The 18,179-nt window shown below is 36.3% G+C and overlaps 1 protein-coding gene across 2 annotated transcripts; it reads left to right on the top strand.

Moving 5' to 3' along the window:
• The first annotated feature begins 345 nt into the window (after positions 1-345).
• SUB1 (SUB1 regulator of transcription) lies at positions 346-15,525 on the top strand. 2 transcript variants are annotated; one of them, XM_036926606.2, is made up of 5 exons: positions 346-455; positions 2,935-3,007; positions 4,846-4,968; positions 12,655-12,763; positions 14,547-15,525. In XM_036926606.2, the coding sequence occupies exons 2-5, from the start codon at positions 2,936-2,938 to the stop codon at positions 14,624-14,626; spliced, it is 384 nt and encodes a 127-aa protein (XP_036782501.1). In that variant the 5' UTR covers positions 346-455; position 2,935; the 3' UTR covers positions 14,627-15,525. The 2 variants fall into 2 exon arrangements, with proteins under 2 accessions (XP_036782501.1, XP_036782502.1); XM_036926607.2 differs by lacking the exon at positions 346-455 and adding an exon at positions 497-726.
• The last annotated feature ends 2,654 nt before the right edge of the window (positions 15,526-18,179 follow it).

The raw sequence follows: 18,179 nt of genomic DNA, 5'->3' as shown, positions 1-18,179 counted from the left end.
GGAATTTAACACTGTGATTTAAGCTTCTTTCTTTTAGATTTTACCAGTCAGAGTCAAATTCTGGGGGTAGGAGAAAAGGTCCATTTCTCGGAAATAAGCCAGATGTGTGGATGTTTTTCGATAAGGACACTTCACTTTAATACAAGAAACATTTATGGAACAAGTGCAGAGGCCGGTATTTGTCATTCGTGTTTTACTTGCTTCCTCATTCACTCACAGGGTCAGACTCCGTCTTTGATGCCCCTCAACTTTCAAGGCATCTGGTCAGGACGAAGGGATGTCCCTTTAAGGACCTGGAAAGGGTCTCGGTGTTGGTATCGCCTAGGAGGTCACGCCCCATCACGTGTCCTCAGCCCCTGCGGGGCGGGGCCGGCTTCTCTTGGCTGCCGTCACTTCCGTTTCTCTGTCAGACTCGAGTGAGCGAGCTGAGCGCTGTTCTGCAGCAGGAGCGGAGCGTGAGTGCTCGGGACCCCGCCCCCACCCCGCAGAGCCCGGCCGCCCCCAGCCGCCCAGCCTGGCCGCGAGCTGTCCGCGGCGCCACCGCCCCCTTCAGCGGCGAGGGCCGCGGGACCCGGCGCTGCTTGATTTCCCCTTTCCCCGCCCCGGCCTCTCCGGACCTCCTCCGGCGCCGACCCCCGCACCCCACGCGCTTGCAGGACCCTCCGCGCCTGAAGCTGGCTGCCGGGAACGGCCCCTGGGCGGCGGGTGTGGCGTCCCCGGGCGGAGGTGCGCGGCCTTTCCGGAGCGAGGAGCCGTGGGGAGGGGGCCGGGCGCCCCCGGGACAATGCAGCTGGGGCCGGAGCCGGGCTGGGCGCGTGCGGGCCCTGCTCCTCCCCAAGGCTTCGCCGGCGCCCAGGGTGGGAGGTCTTCCGAGGGAAGGGGACGGTGGGCGAGCGGGCGACGAGGCCGCCGGGGCTGGAGGACTGCTGGTTTTCGCTAGGGGTAGCGAAGCCATCGAGAGAAGAAAATGGCGCTTGGTGCAAGTCCCTCCTCTTCCCAGACCGTCTCCTCCGCACTTCGCCTACTCCCACGCCCCCTGCGACCAACCTGTCTCCCCCCTGCCCCAGCTGTCGTCAGCCCGGGGGTTCTGGCTGCTTCCTGGCACCGCGAGAGCCTCTTGCCGCGTCTTGGTGGTCATAACCCTCTCGTACCGAATTTGTGCCCTTGGGTCCTAGTTTATTTTCACCTCGTTTTTTCTAATCCTCTTTCCTCCATGCATTCATAGAAGACCAAATTTTTTTTTTTAGTTGCATTTTGTGTATGTTCTACACTAGTGTTTTTAGTATCATTTGCTTGAGTTACTAGCTTGCCTTTTTTTTTTTTTAAACAGCAAAGGCTCATTAAGTAAAAGTAAAAATATGTTCTGTTAAAAGTTCAAAGAGTCTGGCTTTAGTTACCATTGCCTTGGTTTTTTTGTTGAATGGACTTCTTATTTGGGTTAATTACAAGGTGGTTTTTTGAAATGATCTTAGGCCCCTGGGCAGCTCTTATTAACAGATGGTATAGTAATGCTTGACCATTTCAAAGTGAAAAAAGTTATATCCAATTTAATTACCTTTTAAAAAAATGTTTCTTGGCATTGTCAGCTAGCATAAAAAAGTCAAAATGGAGTAACAGGAATAATGTATAAAATGTGGTTATGACCGTTGCTGCTCCTTTCTGAATATACTCTTCTCATAAAGAAATCACCAGTCAGTCAACATGGCTGACTTGGACATGGTTTGAGCTTTTTGAATTTAGTGGCTAGAATTGGGATGGCCCACTCCTTTTACCTTGACTTCCTATTGTAGAACACATTCTATGTCAGTGCCAATACAAATTTAGAGAGGTAGACTATGATTTTTTTGAGCAGAAAGTGAAGTCTTTTTCTCCTTTATTCAACACAAACTGTAAGTGGACATACAGACCCTGAAGGGCATACAAAAATTAATAGGACTTAATCTCTTTGGAGATGGAGAGAGCAAATACACTTCGATTGGGTATTAAAAGTACCTTGAAAAGAGGTTCAGCATTGACCTGTGGAATTTAGGTGCTTAAAAAAAAAAGTCTGTAAAAGTGAGGGCACAAGGCTCTCTGCCTTGGGGCACTCAGGTACTCAGTAAACATCCACTTGAAAGCAAAGGCTTGTGTCCCTCTGCGGGTGTAGGGGGAGGGGGTTGGGTGTGGCAAGGTGAAGTTAGGGAGGGGATGGGGGGGGACCTGGGGAACTGGTCAGTGTAAGAATTTGAGAAAAAGGTTTTGCTCCTTCCACAAGCAGATTTTTCAAGTTTTAGTGACATTTCAGAATACAAATGGAAAATGTAATAGTTATACATTATGTATAGTTTTATGAATTCTGAATTAGTGCTTATTTTGATGGCAAGGTAAAAAACCCAAAGAAAATAAAGAACGTAAAATATGAAAAAGGGATTATAAAGTCAAATGAATTAGCTATTAACCTCTATATGTAGTGTCAGTGTAGTATCAGTGTTCTCGGTGTTTTATCAATATTGGGGTCAGTTTCTGCAGTAATTCCATTAGGTCTCATCAGTGGGAAGTGTAAAAGCAGTCCTGAGAGTTTACTAATATTTCTTCCTGGATTTTTAACAGATTGCTGTCACCTGCCTTTTTGCAATTTACCCTACCCATAAACATCTAACCTTCCAAAAATGAAGTATAAAAAGACCCATTGCTTTCAGAAGCAGGTGTGGGAGACCTGTATGACATTTAGTTCTTTTTCCATGCTGGATTCAGAACACTGCGTGATGGTGTTTTCAACTTGGAAGAGCACAGGTTAAGAGTATAGCTTCTAGCACTGTGCTCAGTGTAACCATTCCAGTACCACAAAATGGTACTTTTGAACCATGGAACTTCTTGAATTTTTGATTGGGGAGAGTTAAGTTGAATGTAAAGAAGCAGTTTGCAAATTATTTACATATTGTGTTTTTCTTTCAGAATGCCTAAATCAAAGGAACTTGTTTCTTCAAGCTCTTCTGGCAGCGATTCTGACAGTGAAGTAGATAAAAAGGTGACTATTACTGCCTCAAGTCATTTCTCTGATACTTAATTCAGCAGTATTGCTCACATCCAGTTATGAAGCATGGCAAGGCATATCAGAATCTTAAAATGAGAGCATGAATGGGTGTTTGTGAAAGTGTGGATGGTCCCTGGACCCCTTGACTGAAGTGCCTAGGGGCCTTGTGATATCATGCACACTCCCAAGCCCCTAAGTCAGACTTGAGCAAGTCTTCAGACTTTAAAAGGTCTGTTGAGGAGTTTTAGGAACCCTAAAGCTGCAGAGCCAGCTACAAATAACATTACAGTTAGCCAATAATAATGTGCCTTTGTTTAGAAATCGGCCTTATCTGTAGGTATTGTATGTAGTTATTGAGCCAAATGACCTGACTCCTTAAATGCAGATGTCAGTTTTGACAGGTTTCTCAGCCACTGGTGTTTATTGAGCCCACAAGGGTTACTTAAAAGGTAGGCGTGGTGCATTTTAAAGTTAGAATGTTGTTTGGTCGCCTGGTTACTCTGGGTGTCCTCCTTTCAGTTAAATCAACACCCAACAAAGGCTACGTGAAATTACCCATTTAGACAGAATAGCCTTTTCTGTGTTAGATGACAGCTGTGCTGTAAAGTCATGCATTCTGCTTAACCAAATACCTCACGCTCATTACTGGCTTCCTTCCACACAGAACTGTCCCTAATCTTGTAGACATTTGCATAGCTGTGTCTCTGAGGTTAACGTTAGTTAAGAGAGTTCATGGGAGAATCTTGGAGAAGATGGACCTCTATAGGGAAATACAGAATATCACCTGGAAGGTTGAAAAAAGGCTTCAGAGAACTTAAATATATACTCTTGGGAAGGAACTCTCTCTCTATTTTTTTTTTATTTACACCCAGTATAGCATTTGAATATGTTCATTACACAAATTTTGTTGAGCTTTTATGTGCTAATCATGCACCATCCACAGGGAATATTCAGATTCTAATATAAAGAATGCTTTCTGCTTATTGAGCAGCTAATTTTTGCTCTTTGTCGCTAATAGTACTGTTAATCCTGTAAGGATTTACATTAAGTAATCCACCTTTTCAGTTTACATACATAATGTACATTTTACCTTAGCTTCATCTACTTTAGTAAGACATTAAAATGGTAGTTTATACTTTCCACTGAGGAACATGACTGCCCTCTACTGTTTGGTTGGGAACTCTACTGGGTTTCATGGGCTGGTAGCTCCTTTTGAGAATGAAACTGTATAGAAAGCTTCTATAATAATGCCGTTAAAACATTGTTTTCATTTTGAATGTCAGTCTAACATATTGCTGTCCATCTTTGGTGATTTTATTTGTGATGAATTTCTTGAGTTGTTGACTTCTAATGTGCAGTATGAGATAGTTTTCTTGGCTTTGCTACTCATGAATTCCCTAAGCCAGTTTAAGTCCTTTTTGGAACAGGCAGGGCATAATAAATATATCCTAGAAATGGAGTAGTTGATTATGTTCCTCCTAATTAATAATCTCCTTTGTAAAAAAATAAGTAACTGACTAGCTTTAGTAGACCTGTGGTTTCCAGAAGTTTTTCGAAAGCAGCAAGCTGCCTCATTACTTTTTTTTTCTCTCAAAGAAATATGTGAGAGCCTGGTTTATAAAATAACTGTATATCTGGTAATACCACTCTAATGTCTGAAGTTTTGTTTGGGCTCTTGAGAATATAGTTTGAAAACTATGAAACTTCTCTATGTATATATTTATGATTTTTGTTAATGTTGCTTTTTAATCCTTTAAGTCTTAAAAAGTAATGGAATCTTTTGAACCTGTGATGTGTGCAAATTTCAACAATACTCTTGCTTTTCTTCCAAGTTAAAGAGGAAAAAGCAAGTTACTTCAGAAAAACCTGTAAAGAAGCAAAAGACTGGTGAAACTTCAAGAGCCCTGTCATCCTCTAAGCAGAGCAGCAGCAGCAGAGATGATAACATGTTTCAGGTAAAGTTGGCTATTTCTTTAGATCCAGAAGAATTATTATCTGGCTTGATATGAAGAATATTGAAGGTAACTTAATCTGATAATACATAAAGATCTCATATGTTAATATCCTCTTGAGTAAGGATATTCATTGAAATAGAAGAACAAGCTAGAAGAAATGGAAGTAATTTATATGATGCTTTATTATTTAAGTCTAGAAGTCTGGAGTTTTGCTGTACTTAAAACAATGTGAATTTAAAAGTTAGAAATCCAAAAAAGATTGAGTACTGCACATTTAGAAAGCAGTTGGAAGAGGTAGGTCTAGGATCGGACTATGGAGTATGGATAGGATATTATTATAGAGGAAGCAGCAATATGATCTTCCTAGTTTTGGTTTGGTGACAGAAAAGGCAAGTGGGTTTACTAAAATAGGCTGTCTGTTTATGTGCAGTGGAGAATAAGATTGATAGGGAGGTAAAGCAAGTGCTGTTCGTTAGAGGGATTTGATGAAATCATTTGGAGAGGACTAGAATAGCTTCTTGGGTTTCTTTATTTTATGGAGACTTGTTTTTGACATCATTGTACAAGAAGGATGTGGGTGGATAAATGGATGCTGGTGAGGTCTGTTAGGTAACTGTAGGCCTTAATCTGTATGTGAGTCGATAAGGGCTTAGATGTTTTTTCTAAGGAAGAAATAGTGATGATTATATAACGCTGGCGTGGAAGAATTGGCTAGAGGAATGAAGCATTCAATGAAGGCTGATTTTAAATTTGAGAGACCGTAGAAATGATGGTTTCATTCGTAGAAATGAGAAAAAGAAATTAGTTTTGATGTTTAAATTTGGCTTTTAGAGCCTGATTATAAATGTGATAAAAGAGTGTCTCTGGTAATGTCTGGAGGGCTTGGTTGGGAAACGTTCATGTGGGGTCCCCAGTGTGGTTGACTGAAGTAAATATAAATCAGAGGGAGAGGAGGAGGTGACTGAGGACAAGTCATGGTGATATTCAGGATGGAAAAAGGGGAGGCAGGTCAGACAAAGGTGATGAGGAAAATGGGAAGAGTAAAGTAATGGTAGCAAGAAGAGGGATAGGTGTTTTTTTTAAGGAGGTGTAAGTATTAGTTGAAGCAAATATGTTAGAAAGCAAACAGTTGATTAAAAAGTAACGCTAATGTACACACACCCATATACATATATATAAAACACATGTTTGTGTTGTATACACAATATGTTTATATTTTTAACTTGATGACCTTCAAAAACAATGCCATGATTAAGGCAGGAATGGGAAAATAGAAGTTGATACTTTCATTCACCTTTGTTTTGTTGTACATCTGGATAAAGAAAATAAATAAATGATGACTATACTTGATAAATACTCAGTTGAAAACTAGTAAAGTTCTTAGGTGCACTGATCACACACAAAAAGTATTTGTGTGAGGAGATAAGTTAATTATCTTGACTCGTAATTTTCCTGAATACTCAAATGTACACCTAACATATACACACTTTTGTTCAATTATATGAAAATAGAAAAAATGCAGGTGAATTATTTAGTTACATGCTTTAGTCCTCTGATTTCTGTGTAGAAATCAGAAATAGGCACAGAAACTAGGACCCACATTTAGAGATTTCATTCTGTTGGAACATTTTTGTGAAAATCAGATCTATCTTTGGGGATGGTTATTTTACCAAAAAAATTGGATTCAATTCTTAAAACTTCACTGGGAAAGCTTCCCAACTCATAATGTTATTAGACTCCTTGCTCTTTTGAAAGTGCCTTTAGGAGGAATATGTACGTTATTTACAAAGTGATTTCTCACAGACCCAGAAGTGTAGGTATTCTAAGAGAATATAATACTTAATTTTGTTGCCATTGTAGCTTTTTCTTTGAAATGATATTTTGGCCATAGAAAAATTTTTTAATGGTAATACTGAATTTTAATTGGCTTAAGAGCACATTAGAGTATACTGGTTATATAATGTAAAATGAGGATTTCATTTTCTACTTTATTATATCCATATACTACCTTTTTTTGGAGGGGGCTGAAGGGGTAGGTAAGAGTCTGTCAGCCTTTTCATTTCTCCAGGGAGAGGTGACTATTGGGCAAGTTACTTTTGTCTTTAAAATAAATTTTATTGAGAGATATTTACATATAAAACACACATAAAGCAATTTAATGGGCTGTAATAAATGTATTCAGTCTTGTAATGAGGCCATTTCCAGTACACCAGAAAATAAGTTCCCTTTCGACCTCCCTTTACAGTCATCCCCTGCCCTTGGTAACCACTGATCTGATTTCTATGATTGTAGATTTATTTACCTTTTCTAAAACCTCATATGAAAGGAATCCTACAGTCTGAATTGTTTTGTGCTTAACCTCTTTTGCTCAGCATAATGTTTTGGGACCAAGTCTTCTTGTATCAGTAGTTCCTTTCTATTGCTGAATGGCATTTCATTGTATGGTTTATGCTACAGTTTATCCATTCACTTTGGCTGGACATTTGGGTTGTTCCTTGTCCTGGGCTATTAGAGTAAAGTTGCTATGAATATTCTTCTACAGTTCTTTCTGTGGACATTTTTTTCCCTTTTGGTTAAAAACCAGATGCATTTGCTGGGTCATATGCTAAGTGTATGTTTAACTTTATAAGAAACTGACAAACTGTATTCCATTGTAGCTATGCCATTTTACACACCCAGCAGCAATGTGTAGCAGATTCTGGTCACTGCACATCCTCACGCGGTATTGTCAGGCTTTTCTATTTTATCCAGTTAAGTTATTGGATGTGTAGTAGAAGCTTATTGTAGTTTTACTTTGCATTTCCTTAATGTCATACCTTTTTTTGAAGATTCTGTTCAAGTCTTTTGCCCATTAAAAAAACAAAAAAAACCCAGTGTCGTTTGATTCAGTGAGTTATGAGAGTTCTTAATATAGTTTAGGTAAAAGTCCTTTGTTGAGATATAAATATAGTGAATATTTTCTCTAGATCTGTGGCTTGCCTTTTTTATTTTCTTAAGCATGTTTAAAAAACTTTAATTTTTTATTAAGTCCATTTTTATAAAATTTTTTCCCTTTTTTGGTTAATGCTTTTTGTTACCTGACACATGTTTCTCTACTTCTAGGCCACAAAAATTTTGCCGGTGTTTTTTTGCTAGAATTTTTCTAGTTTTAACTTTCATGTAAAAGTCTGTGATCCATGTAGAATTAGTTTCTCTGTATATGGTATGAGATAGGGGTTGAACTACATTTTTTACCCTATGCAGATACCTAGTTGTTCCAATACCATTTGTTGAAAAGACTTCTTTTTCCATTGAGTCATGTTGGATTTTTGTAAAGAAAATCAGCGAATGAATAGGTCTGTCACTGATCTCTATTTTATTCTATTGATCTGTGTACCTGTCTTTACTGCAGCACTGTCATTAATTAAAAATCAGCATAAATTCTTTAACATTATTACTTACCTTCAGAAGTATTTTTGCTACTCTTGTGTATTTTGTATTTCAATACACATTTTGTAATCAGCTTGTCAATTTTTACCAAAAAGCCTGCTGGCATTTTGACTGGAGTTGGGTAAAGCTGAAGATCAATTTGGGAGACAATTTGACAATACTGAGTTGAGTCCTCTATTTCATGAACACACTATCCTTTTTTTACATCTTTTTGAATTTCTGTTTTGTGATTCTCCTTGTAGAGGTCTTGCATATTTTCGGTTAAATTCATTCATAAGTGTTTTTTGTTTTTGATTCCATCATAAATGTGCTTTTTCTTAACTTCATTATTGCTAGAGAAATATGTATGATATTACATGATGTAAATATATATAACGTGTATTACATATTTATATGTTACATATGTATTTCTTAGAGATTTCTTAGTACTTTCTGTGTTGATGACTTTTGTTGAGTTTGACTCAACAATCATCCTTTTAATTCTCTTTCTAGCTTTATTTCTAGTATTTCCAGTACAATATTGAAAGATGAGAGCAGACATCCTGAACTTAAGGACAAAACCTCTTTCTCTCTCCTCCTTCTAAGGTCACTATTGTTGGAACTCTGGAGTGAATGTAAGGTATAGAAGAGTAAAAGTCATGGGATAAACATGGTGGATTTTTCTCTAGGGCCCATGTTTATCTGGATATTTGCTTGAAGACTTTTTATCTTAAAATGAACATTCACATTGAGGGATACTATGCAAAATGCACATTAAGTTTTAGTTAAAAGAGACCCTGATTTTGGTAGAGCAGCTTTAATCTCTGTTCCTAGATTTCCCTTCTTTTCAATCCCACACCTCTTTGGTAGTGTTCTCTGTTTACCAAATTTTCATAGTGGCAGTGTACTGACCTAATACCTTTTCCTTACTTTGAATATTTTCTTATTTAGTACATCAAACACAATTTGAAAAGTGGCTAGGGGCTTCAAATTGTTTTTGAATTTATTTGAATTTATTTGAAAAGTGTCTAGGGACTCACCAGGTTTTGAGTTGGGATGGCTAGGTATGTTAGGGAGGAAGAAAATGTTTCTTACTATGTTCATCTGTAGCACACACAAGTACTTATAACATCTCATTGAAATTGTGAATAAAGGCGCTTCTGAGAATCTTCTAAAGAGCAAGGGTAGAAATTAAAGTAGCCAGCTAACCATTTGTTGTGATTTATTGTACCCTGTTCTTTTCATAAAATAATTGAGAACTTGTTATTACTAATTTGAGACTGGTAAAATGCCATTAGTACACTTAAAACTTGCTTGTCTTTTTAAAACTAGATTTGCTTTCAGTCTTGATTTTTAACCTTTTTCTAGTGAGTTCCAAATTTTTAATCCTGGCTTCAGATTTCTCAGGACTATGAGCCTTGTAGAAGAGAGTAGTAGTAGTAGTAGTGTTTTTTTTCTGCTTCTGTTTTTTGTGTTTTGTCCTTAATCCAAGAACCTATGTAGGCTTCAGAATTCTCTTTCTGGCTTTTCAAGTCCTCTTCAGTATAGTTCTGTCTATTCAGTTATCCTTGACTCTCATCAGTAGTATATTTTTCTGCTTTCTCCCTTTAATGTCCTTGCCACTTTTTTCTCCATTTACTTATTTAATGGTCTGTCATTTTTCAAGGTCAAATCCCACCACTTAAAGTCTCTTCCACTTGTGTAAGTCCGCACTGAACTCTTATTTCACTTAACCCCATCAGTATTGGATTTCAGTAGGTTTTCAGTATATTTTATATACTCAACTAGTTCATGGGCTTACTGTAAAAGCCAACAGAAACAGTGTTGAATCCAGTGCTGTAGCTGCTAAGATACTTAAAACATTTTTAGAGTTATTGAATCAATATTATAAATCACTATCGACAGTTTCACTGTGATAATTATTTTGGTCTTACTCAGTTCACCTATTAAAACAGCTTACCAGGAAAACCCAGTGTGATAGGTATTAGGGGATACAAAGAAGACTGATTTAAAAATAAACCATTAAAACTGACAATAACATCACTAATGACTTTAGAGTAGGCATGAGAATTTAATTAGTAGAAACAACATTTTCTCCATTCAGATTTTAGCAATTAAGTGCAGAAGAGAACATGGAAAAGTTACAAATTGCAGCTTAGGTTTAGGGGAAATGCTTTGTAGAAAGAGGAGAATGAGCATGTTTAGAAGTGGTGGCTGAGAGAGACCAGTGGAAGGGGAAAAGAATGCATATGGCAGAAAGGGGATACTCAAGGTAAAGAAGTTAAGAATTGATGATGATATGGGTTAAGGGTTAAGTACAGAGAAGAGAGATTCGAGCACCCTTACCCATACCTTAATGGACTTTATTTTCTACAGAAAGCATGGGGCATGCCCTGGAAGTAGGGAGTACACCAGCAGGACAAGAAACTTAATTGAGAATGGAAAACTAATGGAAAATGAACAAGGCATAATGGAAAAAGAAAGTCCAGTCTAAAGACATAGGCAAGATGGAAGCCGTAAATATGTACTTCTGTCAGTTGACACGTCTGTGGTTCTACTACAGCAGTACTTGGTATCCCCATAAAAGGGTTTATTTACTACTCAGGACCCAGGTAGGTAAGGAAGGGAATATATTCAAACCCAGAACTTTTATATGATGTGTTTTAAGCACAAAATCATAGCTAAGTTAAAGTTAGTAAGTAAGATTGAAGAGAGGTTTAGGATGAGTAAGAGATAGGTAGAGGTATTAGAGATTTTGATCAGAAAGTGTGATTTCGTTAGTTTAAGTGCTAGGTAGTTCGTTACAGTAGCATAAAACATCCTGGAAAGTGCGAACAGGCACTTTGTTAAAGTCTTATCTTTCCCTGTGGAACTTACAGTTCTTGTTAAGCAGCAGTATAAGATTTTTGAAAAGTAGTTTTCTGTGGACAGTTTCGAGTTCTCAATTTGAGACTGAGTCAGGTGTATTGAAGATGTTGTTTGAAAAGGAGATGCTTTCTCATGTTACTATTGATGAACTCTTAATTCTTACATTCAGAACGGTTACTAACAATGTAGCTAGCTGAGTTTATGGATTCCTACTGGTTGTAGCTGTACTGTAAGATTTTGTTTCTTAATTATGTTTATTGTAAAAAACATTTAATGTAAAATTTACCATCTTAACAGCTTTTAAGTATGCAGTAGAGTTAAGTATGTATACTTTGTTGTAAAACTTATCTCCAGGATGTTTTCACCTTGCAAAGAGGTTAAATAACACCTCTCCCCACCCCGCCCCCAGCCCCTGGTAACCACCATTCTATTTTGTCTCTGTGAATCTGACTACTCTAGGTACTTGATACTTGTGGAGTCATACATTATGTATCTTTTTATTTTATTTTGTATTTTGATATCATTAATCTACAGTTACGTAAGGAACATTATGTTTACTAGACTCCCCCCATCACCAAACATTATGTATCTTTTTATGATGACTGGCTTACTTCACTTAGCATAATGTCCTCAAGGTTCATCCATGTTGTAGCATGTGACAGTATTTCTTTATTTTTAAGGCTGAATAATAATTCCATTGTGTGTATATGGACACTGGATATTTGGGTTGCTTTGTATCTCTTGGCTACTCTGAGTAATGCTGAGGTGAACATGGGTGTGCAAATTAATTTCTTCAAGACCCTGCTTTCATTTCTTTTAAATACATACCTGGAAGTGGGGCTGCTAGATGATTGCTGAACTATTCTTTTTTTTTTAAATTTTTTGAGGACTCTCCATACTGTTTTACACAGAAGTTACACTATTTCATTAGTTACTCTTTTTTTTTTTTTTTGTAGATAATTATTTTTTATTGAAGGGTAGTTGACACACAGTATTACATACATTAGTTTCAGGTGTACAACAAGTGATTCAACATTTATATACATGATAATTCTAGGTACCAGCTATCACCATATCAACTTGTTACAATATTTTGACTATATTCCTTATGCTATACATTACATCCCGGTTACTTATTTATTTTACAATTGGAAGTGTGTACTTTTTTTTTTTCACTAGTTACTCTTTTAATGTAAAAATGATTGGAAATGTGGGATGTGCTTTGTTTAGTTCCATCTTTTTAGAAAGATTTCTTTTTAACAGCGACATTTCCTTTGGTTGTAGTTTTGATGTTGAGAATAGTAGTTATTATCGTGATTGAAAGTAGAGTGACTGTGCAGAAAGTTGTGAATATAAATATGGATGGACACCACTGCTGAAGACCTTTTTATATTTCTGTTTATTTTGCAGATTGGGAAAATGAGGTACGTCAGTGTTCGGGACTTTAAAGGGAAAGTCCTAATTGATATTAGAGAATATTGGATGGATCCAGAAGGTGAAATGAAACCAGGAAGAAAAGGTGAGATATAATTTCCTGAATTGGGTCCTAATACTGGGACTAACTTAAAAATTATCTAAGTAACCTGCCTTATTTGAAATTGAACCTAATGTTGACAGTACATTGAGAAGATTCTCATTCAGTTGATTATCTTCTCTATTTGGACGTGACACTTATTTGAATGAGATGTGAGATGTCTTTAACATAGCTGTTGGAATAAAACCCAGAGAAAAATAATACCTTTAATATCACCTCCCCTGGCTGCTAATTTACTTGAATGTAACTTTAAAAAACTTAATTTACATCAGTTCTTGAGTAGGCACTATCTGGAAAGTTGGAATGGAATGGAAATGGGAGTTCCTCTTCCAGGAATGAAGAATCCTCGTTAACATTGTTCCCTTTTGGTTCATCTCCTAAAAGTTATTCTTTAGGGTGGTATCCTCTAAGTGGGTCCTTGTCTTCCTTCTGTGCTTTGACAGTCTTAAGCCTGTCAGCATTGTAGAAGCATTCTTTATTCATTCACCAAATAGCTAGAGAACATTTGTATAACAACATAAATTCATATATTTTGGTAGTTAGATATTTTGGATTGATCCTTCTTAGCTAATGAAAAAATGCCTCCTTATTTTCTTCTTTCTTGTCTTGAAGTCATGATTCTGCCTGCTAGTCATTTTGAAAGGTACCACATGTTTGCCTCAGGCAATTTTCAGGTTCATTAAACTTAACCTCTCTGTCTTTATACCATTTAACATTTTCTTGTTCAGGTCACTTCTGGACTGGTCATTCAAGTTGTTCCATAGTGGCCAATGCTAGATTTCTTTGATCGTTGCTGCAAACGTTTACTAAAACAACTTGATCAGCTGTAAAGCCCTTCCTAGGCATTGTCCCAGTACATTCTGCTCCTTCCTCTCAATTTCATGGCCACTCAGTAGTTTTTGGAGACATACAGGACTTCTTCCAGTTCTGGTTTATTTCTCTATATGGGTCAAGTATTAGAACATTAGAAGTTTAAAATACTGAGTGTTTTCGTGTTTTTACATCTTAAATAGTCATTAGCTAACATTTTAAGTGTTTACTTGTATGTTGGGTAATATGCTAAGCTGTTTATTCAAACTGGCCAATTTAATCATTTTTCATTATATTGGTTAATCATTTTCGTGAATCGTTCAGTAATTATACTTTTGAGGTATAAGTACCTTTTTACTGGTGAGTAAACTGAGGGTTCAAGATAATACAATTTTTTAAGGTAGTACAGTTAGTGATAGAGTGATAGTGAGAGTAGGATTTGAACCCTGACAGTATGACACCAGAATGTATTTTTAACCAGTATGTACATTCTAAGAAGTCCTTTATGGATCATGACCCAGAGATTTTTTTCCAAAGTGAAATGAATGCTTCTAGAAGAACTCAAGACAGTCATTCATGTTGAGTTCCTTTGGAAATTTTGAGCAAATATTGGAACTAACTAGATGTGGAAATGGGGTGTTACGTACCAAATCAGCCTGGCCCCTGACCCTGCTGGTTTGCAGGCATTTGCGAGATACTTCTTCAAATCATCATTTGTTCTCTACCAGTATAATAGCCATTATGCAGGATACAGTGTTGGAAGTACAACTGGGCAAAAGATCTATCTGCTTAGATAATTGTGATGAATCTATAATTAACAAATAAAGAGATTTGATTTCAATATTGTACCATTGTGCCATTCAAAATGGAAATTTTGATAAAACCATTTTAGTTGAAAGTACAAATTTTCAAGAAAGCTTAAATACACTTTTCAACTTTTGATTTTTAAATCTTTTAGGTATTTCTTTAAATCCTGAACAATGGAGCCAGCTGAAGGAACAGATTTCTGACATTGATGATGCAGTAAGAAAACTGTAAAATCAGAGCCATATAAAACCTGTACTGTTCTTATTGTTTTAATGTCTTTTTACATTGGCTTTTGTTTTCTAAACCTTGTTTTCCAAGCTATTGTATATTTGGATTGCAGAACAATTTGTAAGATGAATACTTTTTTTTTTAATGTGCATTATTAAAAATGTTCTGAGTGAAGCTAATTGTCAACTTGATTAAGGAGGGTTGTTTTGTGCCCACCATCTAGTGTAAAATAAAATCAAGTAATACAGTCTCAACTGTTGTGGCCTTCTTTGATCAGAAGAAGTTGGTACTATTTAAGGCCAAAAGTAACAGTTTATAGACATTTTTAGTTTCAGCTCAGCTTTTGACACTCAAAAGGATTTGTATTGCATTGAATTTGTAATCTTTTTTGAAATCCATAGTCGGTCTGTTTTTTTCCAACCCAAATGTCTGGACTTGTTTGATTTTTCTACCCCAGTGATATTATACTTGCCCCTTTTTTTCTTTACTTCATTTTCCTTTATAACATATATTGTCACATTCTGTTTTCATTTCACTTTTTGCTCTTTTCTTTGGATAGATTATGCTAATTTGAAAAGTCAGTTGAAAGTTCAAAATGTTAGTTATCTCACTTAAGGTACTTGTAATTAAAATATTATATGAGAATTAACAGTCACTAATTCTACTGTATTAAATATTAGGAGATAGAGTTTGATAAACAACATGGCTTATATGGACACTCTGAGCAGTAAGTGTATGTTGTTACCTGTAGTGTTCTGTGTAATTATTGCATAGTCTGCAGAAAATAATGACTTAGATGTCTGATTTGCTTTCACTCACTAAACATGTTCACCATGGGGTAATGTTTATACAATCAGATATTGTTAAATTAGACTAGGATTTAATAAAAATTGTGAAAGCTTTCTTGGCCTAACATTTTATTTTATAACATTGAGTATGGATTATATGTAGCCAGAGATACCACAGGGCTTTACTGTCATAGTAGGTAATGTGGTCAGTTTTAGGAGAAAGAGCATAAAGAGCATACATATATTCTGTTTTGGCCTTTGCTTCAGTAGACTTGGTTCTTTTGTAGTTAATCTGCTGGACAATGGCATTCTAGTCTTAATGTTGATAGTTTTTAGCAGGCACTCAAGTGATTTTCAGTGAAGCATAAGGAAGATGCAGACACAGATTGAGGCACAGATTTCAGGGGCTTTGCAGCAATAAATGGGGCATGGTGTGCCTTAGGAAAAGAATGTAAAGTAAAGGAATTGAAATTAAAGAAGGCGACAGTGAAGAGGAAGGAATTCTCTTCAAACTAAGTAACACATTTTGATCACATTGATGGGGTACAATTCTGGATAGAATAGTAAAAAAGAAAGGTTGAAATACATATACAAAATTCTTGTTGACAAATTATGTTTGGTAGCTAATCTCAGATGGTTACTGTCATATTAGAGGGTTGTACTATTATACCAATTTTGATTACTATGTCTAAAATGTTTTATAATAGAATTGTTAAGGACTTGATTTCAGAACTATAAGCCAGGCCACATATAGTCACCAGTTTTTTCCTGGAAGGTATTCTAAGAATTTCTTACTTTTTGGATGATTTTTTTTTTTTTTTAGTGTTTTTAGCAGTAACCCTAATAGGTGCATATTTGGGGAAATATAGAAGTCCTCTTTTCTGGTATTTAGCCTTCATCAAATAATAGATATGAAAGTGTTTAAAATATGCATTTTAGACAAATTATACTTGATTGGTAACTTTCCCCTTATTTGGGAACATATATGTGTCCCGTTAACTTGGTAGATTTGTAAAGTGTTCCTTATTCTACATAAAGGGTAGTTAGAACTTTGATTTTGGTGGGGAAGAAGATAAGGTATAAATTTCCTAGGTTTATATGATTTTAGGGCTGTATGCATTTTGAAACAATCTGCTAATACAGAGACGGTACTGAAATCGATTACTAGGCATTTTCTAGCTGTTCAGCATTATGTTGTTAAAACTGTCTTATAAGTGTTTCTCTGGCAGAATTCGGTTAAGTTGACTGCTAAATTCATTTAAATGTATTACTGAATATGCAATATACAAAAATTATTAATTGTGTGTGTGTAGGAAAGGATAAGAACTGGGTTAAAAGAAGAGACCAAATAACTTGTACTGAAAAGAAAAGCTGGGGTACTTTTTCTGTTGAAGCTTGTCTTCCTGGTAAGATTTCTTCCAGGAAGGAAGGTTGGCATTTGAGGCAGTGGTTTCTTACCTTGTAATGTTAAAATGAATTTAATTAATGCCAGCCCTTGAATGTACTTAGTAGGAGGGCTTTTTTAATGGGTTTTTCCTCTTTGTCTTTTAAAGTACAAGCAGCATTTGACCGATTTCCAATGCTCTTGGCATTTTAAGAACAACTACAAAAAAGAAAGTCTTTTAATTTGATTATTCTCTTTTGCTTTGCTTCATAAATGCCTAAGAACTTCTTTTGAAGAATATTCCTACCTCATTAGCTAGTCAAGATGCCGTGATGATTAACATTCTATGTGATGTGTTTAGGAAAAGAGACTTAGGGAGAAAAACATACATCCTGGCTTGGCTATTGAGGGGAAAAGAGAATTGAGTATTATTTATTCCTGATAGAGGTATGTTAGATGAGTACTATAAAAGATGTTTTTTTAAAGTGCTGGCTAATATTTAGGTATCTCTCCTGAAATTCTTCGCTGTTTACTTTTTATGGAAATTGGTGAAACACTCAAAAGTTCTTTTTTAAGTGGTGTTTTCCCAGATAAACTCTAGATGTAAACATTCACATAATCACAAACATGTAATTCTGTAATTGTGGAATACTGTATGTATTGTTTCATACATCTTCCATGGAGATGTCAGTGACTATAATACTCAATCTGTGAATATTTTAAATGTTGAAATAAAAGTAAGAAATGTACCCTATGTGTCATCCCAGTTTCACAAACCTGAAGATGAATGGCTAAGTTATCTGTTGAATAGGTTCTATTAACAAATAGAATGCCTTCCTGTGTGAATGCTTTGGAGTGTAGGATTAACCTAGGTGAGTTAAATCTTCTTAGGACTTCTAGGACTGGGTGGCATGGGCCCATTTTTCCCATCTATCTGATCGAAATGCAAAAATGCAAATACTCAGGTGTACACAGCCTCCTTTTTCATTACCCTGCAAATGTTTTGTACTCTGATTAGTCTTTGTTATACTTAACTGTATAATGGACTATGAGTATTTCAAGCTTATATTTTCATTTATAAAGTACTTTTCCCTTGATTAGTACTCTTTGAAATCTTCCATCATTTATTTCTGTCTAGGAAACTTACACAGGGTTAGAAAGATCCATGGAAGATTACTTAGAACTATTACTTTGCTCTACCTGATCAACTGTAAATTGGCTTTCTAGTAAAACATACTCAGAAATACAGGCAAGAAAAAAAAAATAGTATTTGTAATTCATATAATTAATCACTGACTGCAATTTTGTAGTGTGGCTCAAAGGAGTTACAGGATAGAAAAGAGATTTGAAATGTATGAAACATGTAAATTACATGGAACCATTT

Source organism: Manis pentadactyla, chromosome 2 (genome assembly GCF_030020395.1).
Source record: "Manis pentadactyla isolate mManPen7 chromosome 2, mManPen7.hap1, whole genome shotgun sequence".
In the NCBI taxonomy this organism is placed as follows: Eukaryota; Metazoa; Chordata; class Mammalia; order Pholidota; family Manidae; genus Manis; species Manis pentadactyla.
The sequence above is the reverse complement of the archived record's forward strand: the minus strand, read 5'-3'. Positions and strand labels throughout refer to the sequence as shown.